General features: G+C 49.2%; 8 protein-coding genes across 8 annotated transcripts; 3 read left to right on the top strand and 5 right to left on the bottom strand.

The window, feature by feature from the left end:
* Window positions 1-197: 197 nt before the first annotated feature.
* Window positions 198-1,240, bottom strand: C8Q69DRAFT_405397 (beta-lactamase-like protein; the record flags this gene model as incomplete). Its single annotated transcript, XM_028628074.1, has 2 exons — window positions 198-806; window positions 872-1,240. The coding sequence occupies 2 exons, from the start codon at window positions 1,238-1,240 to the stop codon at window positions 198-200; spliced, it is 978 nt and encodes a 325-aa protein (XP_028483361.1).
* Window positions 1,241-1,729: 489 nt separating this feature from the next.
* C8Q69DRAFT_435697 (NAD binding domain of 6-phosphogluconate dehydrogenase-domain-containing protein) lies at window positions 1,730-2,833 on the top strand (the record flags this gene model as incomplete). The annotated part of the gene is made up of 2 exons (XM_028628552.1): window positions 1,730-1,936; window positions 2,020-2,833. 2 exons carry the CDS (start codon window positions 1,730-1,732, stop codon window positions 2,776-2,778), a joined length of 966 nt encoding a protein of 321 aa, XP_028483360.1. The 3' UTR covers window positions 2,779-2,833.
* Window positions 2,834-2,851: 18 nt separating this feature from the next.
* Window positions 2,852-3,983, top strand: C8Q69DRAFT_474616 (4-carboxymuconolactone decarboxylase family protein). The gene has a single exon (XM_028631137.1). The coding sequence runs from the start codon at window positions 3,201-3,203 to the stop codon at window positions 3,645-3,647; it is 447 nt and encodes a 148-aa protein (XP_028483359.1). The 5' UTR covers window positions 2,852-3,200; the 3' UTR covers window positions 3,648-3,983.
* Window positions 3,930-5,669, bottom strand: C8Q69DRAFT_474615 (alcohol dehydrogenase-like protein). Its single transcript, XM_028631136.1, has one exon. The coding sequence runs from the start codon at window positions 5,394-5,396 to the stop codon at window positions 4,275-4,277; it is 1,122 nt and encodes a 373-aa protein (XP_028483358.1). The 5' UTR covers window positions 5,397-5,669; the 3' UTR covers window positions 3,930-4,274.
* A 1,219-nt stretch (window positions 5,670-6,888) lies between these two features.
* Window positions 6,889-8,941, bottom strand: C8Q69DRAFT_333186 (hypothetical protein). Its single transcript, XM_028627497.1, has 2 exons — window positions 8,458-8,941; window positions 6,889-8,381 (listed from the first exon to the last, which is right to left on the bottom strand). Exons 1-2 carry the CDS (start codon window positions 8,795-8,797, stop codon window positions 6,904-6,906), a joined length of 1,818 nt encoding a protein of 605 aa, XP_028483357.1. The 5' UTR covers window positions 8,798-8,941; the 3' UTR covers window positions 6,889-6,903.
* Window positions 8,942-9,472: 531 nt separating this feature from the next.
* C8Q69DRAFT_333184 (hypothetical protein) lies at window positions 9,473-10,248 on the bottom strand. Its single transcript, XM_028627496.1, has one exon. The coding sequence runs from the start codon at window positions 10,094-10,096 to the stop codon at window positions 9,695-9,697; it is 402 nt and encodes a 133-aa protein (XP_028483356.1). The 5' UTR covers window positions 10,097-10,248; the 3' UTR covers window positions 9,473-9,694.
* A 737-nt stretch (window positions 10,249-10,985) lies between these two features.
* Window positions 10,986-12,685, bottom strand: C8Q69DRAFT_333166 (hypothetical protein). Its single transcript, XM_028627495.1, has 2 exons — window positions 12,460-12,685; window positions 10,986-12,396 (listed from the first exon to the last, which is right to left on the bottom strand). Exon 2 carries the CDS (start codon window positions 12,358-12,360, stop codon window positions 11,368-11,370), a length of 993 nt encoding a protein of 330 aa, XP_028483355.1. The 5' UTR covers window positions 12,361-12,396; window positions 12,460-12,685; the 3' UTR covers window positions 10,986-11,367.
* Window positions 12,686-12,948: 263 nt separating this feature from the next.
* C8Q69DRAFT_446487 (hypothetical protein) lies at window positions 12,949-14,391 on the top strand (the record flags this gene model as incomplete). Its single annotated transcript, XM_028629133.1, has 5 exons — window positions 12,949-13,027; window positions 13,242-13,466; window positions 13,754-13,967; window positions 14,161-14,248; window positions 14,281-14,391. 5 exons carry the CDS (start codon window positions 12,949-12,951, stop codon window positions 14,389-14,391), a joined length of 717 nt encoding a protein of 238 aa, XP_028483354.1.
* Window positions 14,392-14,416: the final 25 nt, after the last annotated feature.

Here is a 14,416-nt window from a genome sequence, read left to right as displayed (position 1 = left end):
TGGAAAATTTAATTACGTGAGATATATTCTCTCTCCATATATGAAGATGTCCTGATGATAAGTTGTGCTGCTAGCCCCATGGGGATTCCTGGAAACAACAATAACATCAGCTATGATCGGAATAACATTGAATACAATATGTCGACCACCAAAACTATTCAATGCATCAACATGACTATAAACACAGCTATAACCCCTCACAATCGCGGACGCAGAAAGCGCGACTTATTCCGCCTATCCTCCTCCCACTCAACATCATGAGCGAAAATGATCTCTACACCCTTCCGCTCTAACTCCCGGATCCTACCAATAGTCTCCTCTGCTACCTTCTTGTCCGCATGCATACAACACAGATGCCCTTCTAGGTCGTGCCATTCCCCAATATCCTTCTGCCTACGCATGATCCTTCTATCATGGCAAGCATCGCCGGCTAGGTATACATATCTCCCAGGGGCTGTTTTTGCCAGAAGGTTGATATGCCCAGGTAAATGGCCCGGGGCGTCGACGATATAGAGACTTCCATCTTTGAATAAGTCGATGACAGAACCTAGGTCAGGGTGAGTTGTCCATGGTTGGCGAAAGTCTGGTTCGCCGATTGGGATATCCTGGTTTGGAGTTTGCGTAGAAGTAATGTTGGGATCGCTTAGTTCAATCGTCCTGTCTTGGGGAAGAAGATCTCGTTCGAAGAAAGAATGGCTGCCATGGAGTGTATCGGGCTTCCCATGGAGGAGACTCATTGTTTTATTACCAACGATGAAGATACTTCTTGGAAAGTCACGAGGTTCTCCGATATGATCCCAGTGAACCTGTCATATGGAATCAGCGTTCTAGTGTATAAATCACTATAGAAAGGGACAGTATATCCACGTACGTGAGAATAAATAACATAATCTATATCATTCGGCGTTACACCAGCTGCTGCAAGACTTTTAACAACATCAGGGTCTGTAGTAAGAGGTTGTCTCGTTGCTATATGTCGCCTAATCGGGTCTGGATAACGGTCTGTATTTCGTCGCAGTCCCAGGTCAAAGACAATACGGGTCAACTTCTTCGACACTGGATGTTGATGCTGGATGAGAAACGATAAAGAGGGCACAGTTCGTCTAGCTGTATCTGATGCGGGATGGACGAAATACTTTTCTGGTAAAGTAAGATGGCCAGCTAAGAGGACATGGACGTCGACAGTAGCTTCGCTGGAAGAATCGGATTTTGTCTGCCTTTCCAGTACGAAAGGGGCCATCGTATGTAAGGTCTTATCATTTCTTTGAGTCATTGTATTGATAACATACTATCTCAATTATCTTGAGAGTAAGTGGTTGTATGTTCCTTCTGGAAGTTAAATAGATATGGAGGATCGTAGCTACTACTGCTTTTTACCAACGACCAGGACTGCGCTGCCTCCGCACGAAAGACGGATAGTTGAATTCCATGACAATGATTTGCTCAACTATCGCGCTTAACCCTCTTCTCATGAACTCTTACTGCTGTCAGCAATGAGGAGAAGTGGCGGATAATCCCCGACATGTCTTCCTCCTCGGTTATACCGTTCCTACGCATTCGAACTTCGAAACAAACTATAACTCTCAGGATCTTCCAATATTCCCATGCAAAGACCTGGTGGCTTGCTTGTAGATTATTTCTGTCTGTAACATATTGACTATATTCTTGGCATTCATATTCAGATTTGGTCTTCCTCTTGTCCTGCCTCTGCGGCCGATACCACAGCAAAATGACATCCCCCGAGTACAACAATGTGGGGTTCATCGGTCTCGGTGCCATGGGAACTCCCATGGTAGGTCAACTCGCTGAAAAGCTTCCCAAGGAAGCGCGGATACATGTTTTTGACGTGGTCGAAAGCGCCGTGGATGAGATCTGCTCTCGGTATCCGAACCGAGTCTTCAAAGGCGTCAATGCTAAAGATGTAGCAGAAAAGTCGGTATGTACATATATGCACAATGGAATTTACATGCACTCCAATGGCCGCCGAAAAGAGAATCATTCGATTGCTCATGCTCATAGGAAATCATCTTGACCATGGTCCCGGAAGACGCACACGTCAAATCAGTCTACGTAGACGGAGAAACCAGCATATGCAGCACAGACATATCCAACAAATTGCTTATTGACTGCTCTACAATCGACACGGCGACCAGTCTCTTGGTCAAAGACTACATCAATAAGAACTTCCCATCCGCTTCCTTCTATGATGCTCCCGTCAGCGGCGGTGTAATCGGCGCACAGAAAGGCACAATTGCATTCTTCTTAGGCTGTTCTGATGAAGATCCAAACCTTCTTCGCATCACACGCCTGCTCAGCATGATGGGAAAGGAAGTGATACCTTGTGGTGGACCATCTCTTGGTTTAGCAGCGAAACTCTCTAACAACTATCTATCGGGCATTATCGCGATCGCATGCTCAGAAGCTATGGATATGGGGATGCGTTCTGGCCTAAGTCCAAAAGTCCTGACGAAGGTTTATGCAGCAGGCACTGCGCAGAATACAATTTGCGACAGATTTAACCCGGTGCCTGGGGTGTATCCGGATGCGCCGTCAAGCAATGGTTATAAAAACGGATTTAAAGTGCAACTGATGCGCAAGGATTTCGCCTTGGCCGTCGACATGGCCCATAGAGTTGGTGCTCGACTTGTCTTGGGCGATGCTGGGTTAGAAACCTACGAGGGTGCAAGTCAAGATCCTAGATGCAGGGACTTGGATTCTCGAGTTGTCTTTCGATACTTGGGTGGAAACGAGAATTGGCAGGAGAAAGAGAAACCATAGAGTCTAACTCAGTAAAAGCTGTACATATTCGAATCGATGCCCAGGTTCGAGTGAGTTAATCGCGTATGGTATTCATCGTACTAAATGCCCCGCATTCGGGGAGATGTCCGGGGTGAGAATGCGGGGGAAGCTATTCGTCCAGATCAAACATCAACTATCATTACATCCGGCCTCTATACCCGGGGGAAATATCGTTTGAAAACATTTGTCTGCACTCTAAATCAATAGCAGAACATTAACATAGAGTGTCTGTCAACTTACATCAGTGTGAGATGGTCGTCTGAGAAGAGATCTCTAAAACTGTTCTTCTAAAGCATACTACTCCTCGACCCATCATCCTCCCAAAAATTCCACCCACCACTTCACCGGCTCATCATTCTATAACGTTATAATAACGGACAACAAATCGGAGCAAAAACAAAATGTCTACAGACCCTAAATACGACGACCTACATAAACAACTCTTCGAGGAGGGCCTCAAAGTCCGCCGCAGCGTCGTCGGCAGCGAATACGTCGACCGCGCCCTCGCCAACGGCTCGACAGAGTTCTCTCGCCCCGGACAAGAACTGGTCACAGAGTGGTGCTGGGGAAACATCTGGACGCGGCCGGGCCTTGATCGCAAACAGAGAAGTCTGTTAAATATCGGCATGCTGATGGCGTTGAACCGTTCTCCGGAGCTTGGCATACACATTCGCGGAGCTATCAATAACGGGCTGACAGAAGTCGAGATTCGAGAAGCGATTCTGCATGCGACTGTGTACTGCGGAGCGCCAGCTGGTGTGGATGCGATGAAGGTGGCCGAGAAAGTTCTAAACGAGATGGAGGAGAAGGGAGAGTATAAGAGGGTGCTTGGAAATAAGGTTGCTTGATTGTGTGACTGGATGTCGAGAAGGGCTGTATCTGACTGGTCGGGACATTTTACAATCATATTAGAGATGTATGAGGCAGTTATGATTGGACTAAATGCACGATGATTACCATTGATATCTGTTTCATCCAATGTATAGGTGAAGTGGAAGACACTGGGATTCGCCGTTGGTAGACTCTAGACTAGTCTCAACGGCAAGGCCTCAGAAAAGTGCTTCATACGCTCTATCTAGACCATCGTTTATATCAATTCCGAGCTTGTATTTGGCTTTGAAGATACATCTGGAATATCTACGAGTACCTTGGTGGAAATGAAATTGATATCCCACTACGCACCAAGCTCATCAAACTAGCTGAAATTATTACCTCGAGATTGGCTCTACATGAGACTTCCCTTTTCTAGCACATTGCGCGACTGGAATTAATATGATATTTCAAGTCAATGAAGGAAGCATGCTGCAACTTCACAGGTGATATCTTAAGTACTGGGATGAAGCAAACGGAATAGGCAGGGAATATATTTAATCTTCCTAATAATTATCCAAAAGTAGGTTACCAAGACAAGGAAAAGTGAACTGACTGCAAGTATCATAGAAGATAATCTAATACTATCACATAGCTTAACTCGCTCACTCCTCCAGAGACATATCCACAATCAATTTCCCGCCAATTCCACGACTATAATCACCAACGAGCTCATTCAATTTCGACAGAGGATATCGCTTAATGATCGGTCTGATGCTATGTCTGGCTGAGAATTCCAACATCTCCTTCAACGTCTTCCGACCACCTACCAAACTCCCTACTATCGATATGTCTCGGAAGACAATATCTCGGGATGAAATATGGAACCCTTCCTTAGGAAACGAGACCAGGACCAATTTCCCATGATTCTTCAGCAACTTCATCCCGTAATCGAAACCGTTCTGACTTTCCGCCAGGATGATCACGGCGTCGAGACCCATCTCTCCTGGATATTTCTTGCTGTCTGCGAGGCCGATCTGACGAGCAATCTCTGCAGCGTTTTCCACTCTCGAATCCACAATTCGCGCGCCGGTATTCAAACCACGCGCCAGTTTTAATGATGTATCTGAATTGTCGATACCGAAGACTTCCAAGCCCATCTTGACTCCAAACTGCAGTCCTAGATGTCCAAGACCGCCACCGCATCCGATTATCCCCACTCGCTGTCCGCGCGCGAGCCCGCATCTCTTCAAAGCAGCATAGATAGTGACGCCTGCGCACATCATAGGAGCTGTCTCTGCTGCGCTCAGTTCAGATGGTATCGGCACTATCTGCCTTGCATCCACTACCGCGTACTCCCTGAAACCCCCATCGACAGAGACCCCATTACCCTCTGACGCGGGGCAAAATACAGAGTATCTAGCCAAATCGTTCTCGGGACGTTTCTCATCCTGACATTCATCACATACACCACATGCATGTAGTGCGCGGCCAGGAACACCAACACGGTCGCCTGGTTTGAAATCTACCGTCCCATTCGGCGGTATTGCGACCACTGTCCCTGCGAACTCATGAGAACCAACATGTGGAAATGAGCGGGGATTTGGTGGCATGTCACCCGCTGCAAGGACCGCATCTGTATGACAGTATGAAGCAGCATCGACTTTGATCAGGATGTCATGTGGAGAAGAGATTTTGGGAAGAGGAACTTCTCGAAGCACATAAGGTGACTTGAATGCTTCGAGAACTTGAGCTTTCATAGTTTTGGGTAGATTAGATGTGGTCATTGTTAATATTCCGGAGATATTTCCCGTGGGACTTAAGTCAAAAGAAAAGCACGACTATTGATAAGATAGAAGAACCAAAAAGCAGGCCGAGTTGGTAGTGAAGATTCAATCTCCGCAAATTATACCTAGAATAACGAAATAACCTTGATGGAAAATTGACGTCTGATAACCACGTTTTTCGTCGTAGAAGCAGTGATTAAATGAGACGAAATCTACTATTACCGGACGGGATGCGGAGAAATCATCATCTCCACATCCGCTGAGATAAAAGGGAACGACGTCGATCACCAGTCTTCTTCAGATTTATATGAACTTATATTTACGTAGGATGGTTGTGTAAAATTTTAATAAGAGCTCTGCATTTACTTTTTATTTTCTAACTGTATGTAATTTTTTCATCGACCTCCAATAGTTTTCCAGCCCAGTGCAGCAATATCCTCTTTACGCTTCCGTCCCTAGTCCTTTTGCGGCCCGTAAGTATCTTAATCAAAGCTATGGTATTAAATTAGACAGTTCAACTCATAAGTATATTAACTAGCAGGGGCGTAATATTAACAATATAATGCACAGCAGCTACATAGCCAGTCAATCAGGCAAAACCCCCTTCATTTATAAATAATTCGACAGAAATAAATCATCACGCCAAGTATACAAGTAACTATACACATACCTCCTATTTGCATGACCAAATCCGACTCCAACCCCTAGACCCTTTTTTTACTTCTGCAAGTAAACGTCTACATCTCTTTCCACCCCTAAGCCCTGAAAAAAACATGAAACAAGTTCTAATTTATCTGTGCCCCCTTGATACTGTAATGATGACACCCGAAAATTGCTCATACATATGATCTCTCACAGAACCTCGCCCCTAAAATGAATACGAAGTTTGTGGCGCTCGGACGTCTCGCTGGATTGAACTGCCCTGACCCTGATTGAACATGTCAGATGCATGATATTTTAGTTTTGGCTTTCCGCGGTATCCATGTTGTTTTGTTGCTTAAGTGTCGGTATCTAACTGTGTACTAGTCCGTCCGGTATGGGACTGTTGGTGGCGCTGGGATTTGGCCCACTGTTTCTGGATCCAGCGGGGGCGACGGGCCGTTCCAGGGTACTTATGTTTCCGGATAATGTCGAAGAAACTGATTTCTGCTAGGTCGAGATCCGTTTGGAATAGAATGGTCTCGTGCAGTTTAAACTGTGGCAGTATCCAAAAGTGGAAATCAGCAAACTATTTACTCAGACATTGATCATCGATAATCTATACAACAAATACCATTGAGATATGCAACAGTCATTCCATCTCGAAATTTTGCATCAATGTCGTATCTCATTCTGTATCATAACATTGCTCGTGAAGATATCAAGGTCATTAAACATGGTCGTCACAACTCATTACAACATAAAACAGAAGGGAATCTCTGTATCAAGGAAACATGACGATAACGGAGATGAGTGGGCAAAACATAAAATCCAATAAGATAGGCTCTCCAGTACTAGCCGTAGCTCATCAGTATCCGTCGTCTGACCATGCTCTTGACGAGTACGGATTGGCATCTGAGTACTCAGACCCATGGCGTCGCGAAGGATAACTCGCACTGTGGCTCCTCGTACGGCGCGCCTCCCTCTTGCGTCGGCGCTCTTCACATTCATGCATGAATTTATGCGCTTCCTCACGCTTCTCCTTGGCCTCCTTCCATTCGGAAATTGCACCCTTAATACCTAGTGCTGCCAACCCTATACTCGCTGCGTCTCCCAACAACGCCTTCTGCTTTCGCTTGCGTGCCTCTTCAGGCGTAATCTTCCCTTCCTTCAATTGCTCCTGTCTCTTCTTCCGCTTTTCGATACTCTTCACCACGTTGTGTGCAGCATGGATCGTGGCCACTGTCGCCAAACCTGCAGTTAGAAATTCATTGCGGCGCATCTTTTTACGCATGCGCTTTTCGTCGGAACTGGAGCCGAGGTCAGAATCACAGTCGGAGCTAGAATTACTACCGCCGCCACCACCACCGTTTGAGCCATGGCCTTCCCTGCCAGGGCCTCCAGTCCTGGTGGAGAGGCTGGTGCTGTCGGTTGGGGCACGGAGTCGACCTACTTCTCGATTCCTATCTCCATCACGTCGCGAGCGGTAATCGTCCTCGGATGAATAGTCGTCGTAGGAGTCTTCATCCGAGTACCGTTCCAATGACCGCCCGCGACGACTCTTCCTGTCCGAAGTATGTCCGCCGTCATCCAGCCCAAGCGCCCCAAGTCCTTTGCTAATATAGTCGGTCACGCTCCGGCTGCGCTTCCTTGAACGGCGATCTCGGGGAGGGCTTTCATCACCGCTGTCATAACCGTCGCGCGAGCTCGACCGATGACGTCCCCGAGACTTGGAACGTACGCGGTCATAGATCTCTTTACCCGCTGCAGCCAAGACACCAGCAGATGCTATGTCTTTAATGCCGCCACGGCTTTGAGACCGTCCCCGGGAGCCACCGCGCTTCCGTGACTGAGATCTGGAAGCCGGGCCATTCAGGAGGTGGTTGGCAGCCAAACCAGCAAGAGTAGCTTCAATGATGTGACGTTTAGTGTGCTTTTTTGGGTCACGGTCAATGAGACCATCGACACCGCTCGCGGCGATAGCGGCCGTCAGAACTCGTCTCCCCTTCTCTCCATTCCATGGGCCAGGCTCCTTGCGAAGACGGAATGCTTCAGCCGCGCCAGCAGTAATTGCTGTCTTGACCGCCTGAGCAATCCGCCCTTCACTCTTGTCGCGGTGCCTGCTTCGACTACGGGACGGAGAGGAAGAGTATGAGTACGAGCGACGATGACGACGACGCTCTCGACGCGGGCGGCCACGATCATCATCACGATTCTTGCCAGCAGCGGCTCCAAGAACACCCCCTAGACCCAGCGCACCGAGAGCCTGTTCACTAAAGGACTTGCGACGTCTTGGGCGTGGTGATGGACTGCGAGATGAAGACGAATACTTCGAGCGGCGGTCTCCTGCGACAGCATTAGACTACTGAACAGACACTTTCAAATATCTCGCGCCTGATAGTAGTCGGAAAGGGGAACTTACGTCTGTCGTCATAGCCCCTCGGTCGCCGATGGCCACCCCGTCGATAGTATCCCCCACCATAATAAGGATCCTGGCCGCCCACGGAACGTGCTCGACGAACACCTTCCCGGACGGTCGTGGTCTTACTACGTCTTGGTATACCATAGCTGTACTCCCCGGGAGGAAAGTCTCGCTGGACCTCTTCAATGACTTCATCGTCGCTGTCGTCGTAACGACGGACAAGCTCCATGCGGCCATTGTCCCCGCCGCGGGAGTCAACATAGGTTTCCTCGACGTAGCCGGTGGGACGATATCTATCGCGGTTGGAGCGATAACGGCGATCGTCGTAGTAGTACGACATCGTCAGGGCAGGAGACACACAAAAGCAAAGACAATAATAATTTCCTCTTCCAAAAACACAAAGCTAGAATCTTGGAAAAGGAATGGTAAGGAAGATGGAGAATCGCGCCGGGTGGAATGGATAAAGACCCTCGACGGGAGCCGTGCGAACCGTCAGCCCGATGCGCGGGGCGAGAAGGAGGATGGCGTAGTGTGACGTCTAGAGGTGGGCAGATCTTCACCAGCCTCTCTGATCGGCGCCTTTGCGTGGTAGATGGTAGCTGGACCGTTTGTGGACCCTAGCCAGAGATTCAGGCTTCCAGAAGATAAACTCGACAGTTAATATTCGAAAGGCGACGATGTGCCAGAGACGAGGAGTAGATTCTCAATCTGAATTCGACCGTTGGGAGATTAAAATCAATGATCTTCGGGCAGCCAGATAACAACGAATCGGTATCCCTGGAACTTTCGGGCATGTACTGGCGTGGTTTTCCTGGTATAGATGCTTAATTGGTAGTAGATAGCAGCACGTTGACGCCCGTTCAACGGTCCGCCCGTCTCGTTATCCAGCCCAGCGCCCTGGTGGAAGTGGTGAGGCGACTGGAATTAATCTGATAATTCAGTCCTGTTGTGAGAGCCCTATAGGGACACGCTATAGTACCACCTGCGCCCGGCTGAAGATCTCAATCCCAGGGCTCGATCGGGCGTCCAGAATCCTCTTGGTGGACCGCAGAGGCAACGCTGAGGGGCCGTGACGGCCTAGAGAGTACGACGGCGCACTGAATTAGGACTGGCCGGAGAATTCGTCGCTTGGCGTGGGCCGGGGATGCTGACGTTGTGGCTGAGTCGTTGCTCTAGAGTCTCTCTCTAGTAGAGACTAGAGACGAGGAGCCACGATTCGTCGAGATCGATTGTCTGGTCAGATGAGGAGTGGCTCGGGAAGATGGAGATGGAGGAAGATCGAGAAAGGCCATATGGGAAAGCTAAAAGAGAAGATGGGAAAATCGCGGTTGATGCCCGTCCTTAAATGAAGCAGTGAGGTGTCGAGTAATACCACTAATAAACTGATGGCTGATAAGTTCAAGAAGCGAAAGGAATGAGAAATCCAACTATCCAAGCGGTTACCGCGATGACGCAACAGGCGTTCTCGCGCAAACAGAAACAAGGCGACAATACTGCGAACACCCAACAGTATTGCTTGCTGCTCTACTCTCTTAGTTCGAATCAAAGCCATCCAGAGTCTGAACTGACGCTCCTCGTGCGACTCGACTCGCCAGAGAAACCGTCTCTTCCAATGGTCGGCTGCTCGTTCCGGCTTCATACCATAACTAATACCTTGTAGCGTGGCAGTTGAACACCGCCAGATCCCCGCGCTGACTATCGGATGTGTCTGGACTCTGCACAATGATCGCACCAGTCGAAACAAGCATCTTGTTGTACCATAGAGTATGGTATGTCGTTAGGTCTCTGCTCTGCACCACGGTTCCACCGGCTCTGGCCGACTGGAACCGTCAATGTTCCGTGGTTCGAGCATTGGAGACGAGCCATGGTCTGCTCATCGTCATACCCCTGGGTCGGTGGAGAAGAATGATCGAGTAGATCTGATACAAGAGAAGTAGAGTGGCCTAGAAGTCCTCGAAGAGCACACGGACAACGCAGCAATGGCGAAAGACTCCACAGACGCGTCGCAACTCGGCCAGTCTTTGATACATCCATCCTACAAATAAGCAAAAAAAAAAAAAAAAAAAAAAAAAGAAAAGAGAAGAAAAAAAGTCTATAATGCACAGTCTTCGGGTGCAGAACACTTAAATTCAAGTGACTATTAAGTCCCCAACAGACTCTAATCTCCAACTGGCTCGCACCCCACCGCAGTCGGAGACCTGAAAGTTGCCCAAATAACCTCCCAACTTTGCCAAAACATACACGGCCATAACCATGTCTCTTAGTAGTACATCCCTCACATTCCATCCGAATCCTGACGGCCATACGTTCATAGCCTTGGGGTCCCAGTTCCCGTCAACGGTCCGCGCATCCCGTAGAGCACGCAGCCCCGTCACGATAACTGCACCCCCGGCCCTTGTATAACCGACACTTTGCAAGAAAAAGATAAGGAAAAGAGTCTTAACGAACGCAATAGCGGGCTTTCGCAGAAAAGTAAAGAAGAAAAAAAAAAAAAAAAAGAATACAACCAATGAATGGAAACTTGGAGTCAACCACAGCTTTTCAAGAAACACCCTGCGCCTCCGCAGATAAACCCTGCTCAAACAAAAAAAAGAAAGAAATCTTCAAAGGAACGAATAGTAGCTGAGGTGAAAGGGCCTCTCCTGGAACTCCTACTCCCACAGTTCGAAGTATTGTACAGTACATCGCCTACACAGTAGGTCGAGGCGACCGGCAGTATAACCCGGTCAAGAGAAATAACGTGGATAGAAACAATCCAGCCCAGTAATTTGATGCAGAGACGGTGCTAGAACCCGCTGCACGACCTCATCCCTCACTGGGACTGGGAAAACTAAGAAATCTGACTATGCAAGCGCTCAGCGCCGCAAGTGCCTCGCACGGCAGACCGTGTCCCTTCTTAGCATGGCCAGCTCATTGCTGATAAGAATTCAAGTTGCCTCTGGAGGCTGCTATCACCAGAGCGTCGAGGCTACCAGTGATGCTTCCCGATCGTGATGCCGGTTGGCTCCGACCAAAGTCAGGTTTGCTATACCTCATAGACAGATCATCATATGCGGATGGTGGTAACGGCTTTCCGGGACGCAGTTCCAAAGCGCTATAGGGCTTCTCTTCAGTGGGTGAATTGAGTCCACTGGGTCCGGAATACTCGTCTGCATCCGAGAGTGATTGGCTCGCTGATCGGTTGTGACTGTACAGTTGGTCACTGCTCTTGGTCCACAGTCGTCGCTCCCGGTCTCTGTCCAGTCTCGAAGTCATATCCTCCGAGTACGTTCGATGTGTCCGCCGATGCTGCTTCATGTTGTCCTTTCGTGTAAAGGCTTTGTTACATATGGGACAGTGAACACTCTTCTCTCCCGTATGCTTCTTTCCATGCCGTGCAGCATGCCCCGAAGTTGTGAAAGTTGCCGAACATCCATGAGATGCCGCGTAGGGACATGGGTACTTGTTCTTTCGGTTCACTCTCGACGCGGCCAGTTCTGTAGGGCCGCCCAGGGGCGTCCGTGGTGAAAGAGGCTCGCTTGGGGAAGTCACTGTAGGCAGGATCCTGTTGGGAGAGGTTGCATGCGTATATAGGGACAAGTCTCTTCCGTAACCAGAATACAAATCCCGGCTGGCTGCCGTGGAATTGTAGGAATATTCCACTGGTCCAGCTGACACCGGATGTGGAGCTGAGTGCGACGAGAACGGGTCCAAAGGCGGTTGGGTATATCTTGGCGACACCAGAGAGTCGCAATAAGGGCCGAAGCGGTAGTCAGGCACCGATATCCGGTGGTGGTGAGTAGAGGGATATGTACACGATGGTGTAGAGTTTTGTTTGGTCAACCGAGGAGTTGGCCGGACTGCAAACGACGGGTTATCGTCGTTGTTCAAAATTGACACCATGCTGGTCTGACTCCTTGACATAATTGATAGACAAAAAGCTAGCTTTGTATCGTCAACCTGGGGACTATTAGAAACTATAGCTCGGCTTGGGAGACACAGTGGTCCAAGTAATGTTCTTACCACTTGCCAGCAAAGTCTGTTTCGGTGCGGAAAGTCGATTGAATAACTCGAGGACTGATCTCCAGGAGCTTCCTCGGTGGCTCAATGTCGACGGTGGCAAAGGTGGAAGGAAGACGGGGCAATGTGACTGCTGGTATGATTGACTGGGTCCAGCAACAACTATATTGCCAAGCGTTCCGTGTTGACAGCAGGTCGTTTGTCTTTCAATGACAACAACAACAACAATGGTAAATCTGATCCAGTATAGTTTACGGAACCTTACTGGAAGGGAATAAAAGGGAAACTGGCCAAGCAACGACTCTAACAACAATCTCACGGAGAAGTGTAGAGCTGGAAGGGAAGTAGTAATTGTCGAATGACGGGCAGCGGCAAGGCGCGCAACTTATGAAAAGAGAGATTGGCAACCAGGGGATTGACCGACAGTGATGCGATAAAAGAAGGAAACAGAAAAAGGATAACTGCCAGGAAGCTTCTGCAGAGTCAAGAAAGATGAATGGACGAGGGACACAGAACCAGTTAAGGGTCCTGAGAGGAGCTCTGGGTCTGTCCGCCGCCAAACAGATCGTCTGTAAGCAGGCAATTCATCGACTCGTCTGGATTCCAATCAGGCTAGCCGTTGGAGGGAAAGACAATTGGGCGATGAACCTAAATGACCTTGCACTTAGGGTTCCTTTCTTTGGCTCTTTTCCTTTCCTGTTCTGGCGAACGATGATATCCACCGTGCTGGAGTTGGTTTGGAGATGGTCGATACCACAAGCCCGTGCACGACGTTCTCTAACAAGGCTGCTGCGGCACTGGGACCAGCCCCAAGCCAGCACAAGCTCCGGTTGGATTGTTGGAAGCACAACGCTTTTCTCTGGGGTCTCAAGTGCCTCCTGGAACGGTTTCCGTGAGGCTTGCGGGCGCCGTTCCACACGGTGGATTGGCAGTTGACCCTAGGGAGACGAGGCGGGCCAGAGAGCGCTTTTGCCCCGCAGCATTCATCCTGGTCGAGAGAGTCCATCCTGGTTCGTGTTTCTCGCGATACAGGAAAAAAAGGAGGTAACTAAATTCATGCTGGCTTGTCTCTGTCTCTGTCGTCCAGCAGGTTAGTCGTTAGGCTAAGTTAAGTTAAGTTAGGGGATCAGAAAAAAAAAAAGAAGAGCGAACGCGCAGCCGGTCCGTCCGACCCACCATTCGGCAAGCCCTGCCCAGGGGATCATCTGGCGGTTGAACTCTCAATCTCATAGTCTCATAGTACAGGGCATCTGTCTCCATGGTTGAACTAGCTAACTATGCGCTCAAACGGCGGCAGATCGTGTGGGCGTCACCCGGGATATGCGAGCCAAGGTCCGATTTTGGTCTCTTGGCTGGTTCAGCTGCGTGGTTGCTGGCATCCCATGCCTCGTGTGTTCCAACGTCCGGCATGCTGCAGAAAACGGAGATGTTGACTGCGTCCTAGCCTATCTCCCCGAGTATCTAGCCGACATTGCGGAGAAATGGAGATGCGCCGTTATGTGTCGTTTAAGGTTAATCTCGCAGTTACATTCTGCTACAGACGGGTCTCGAAGGGAACAACAATGATGATTATCTGCGAGTTCGATACGAAAAGGAAGCCCCTCTGTCATTCAGTACTTTTCTGAAACGCTTCGCGATGACGAGAGTCGCCTTGCATTACGGTTTTCCCTCGATCCGTTCCTGCTGCTTCGAGCCATGTCCTAGATCTTGGAGCGTTGATCACTCTGCGGCTGTCAACCCAGGGCATCTCGCTGGCCACCGTTCCCTCCTGCTTGTTGGAGGTAACTCGGCCGTAAGTCTGCTACTACTACTACGTACGGCCAGGACTGGTGGGATCCCTGTGCAGGTTTACAAGGCCTAGTGGTGTATAGCTTGCTCGAAGTGTGGAGCATTCCGATGAAGCTTTCTGCCATTGCCATCATCTCGCTCCGCTGATGTCAACTGCATGGCACGCAGTAAC

Source organism: Paecilomyces variotii (genome assembly GCF_004022145.1).
Source record: "Paecilomyces variotii strain CBS 101075 chromosome Unknown C8Q69scaffold_9, whole genome shotgun sequence".
In the NCBI taxonomy this organism is placed as follows: Eukaryota; Fungi; Ascomycota; class Eurotiomycetes; order Eurotiales; family Thermoascaceae; genus Paecilomyces; species Paecilomyces variotii.
Note: the sequence above shows the minus strand (reverse complement) of the source record. Positions and strands in the feature narration are given on the sequence as shown.

What these genes read in the sequence shown, in the direction of transcription:
- C8Q69DRAFT_474615 (XM_028631136.1), bottom strand. Translation starts at nt 5,396, where the DNA reads ATGACCACATCTAATCTACCCAAAACTATGAAAGCTCAAGTTCTCGAA.
- C8Q69DRAFT_333184 (XM_028627496.1), bottom strand. Translation starts at nt 10,096, where the DNA reads ATGAAGCCGGAACGAGCAGCCGACCATTGGAAGAGACGGTTTCTCTGG.
- C8Q69DRAFT_474616 (XM_028631137.1), top strand. Translation starts at nt 3,201, where the DNA reads ATGTCTACAGACCCTAAATACGACGACCTACATAAACAACTCTTCGAG.
- C8Q69DRAFT_333186 (XM_028627497.1), bottom strand. Translation starts at nt 8,797, where the DNA reads ATGTCGTACTACTACGACGATCGCCGTTATCGCTCCAACCGCGATAGA. An exon ending in GAGGGGCTATGACGACAGAC is followed by an intron (nt 8,382 to 8,457) that starts GTAAGTTCCCCT and finishes ATGCTGTCGCAG; the next exon opens with GAGACCGCCGCTCGAAGTAT.
- C8Q69DRAFT_333166 (XM_028627495.1), bottom strand. Translation starts at nt 12,360, where the DNA reads ATGTCAAGGAGTCAGACCAGCATGGTGTCAATTTTGAACAACGACGAT.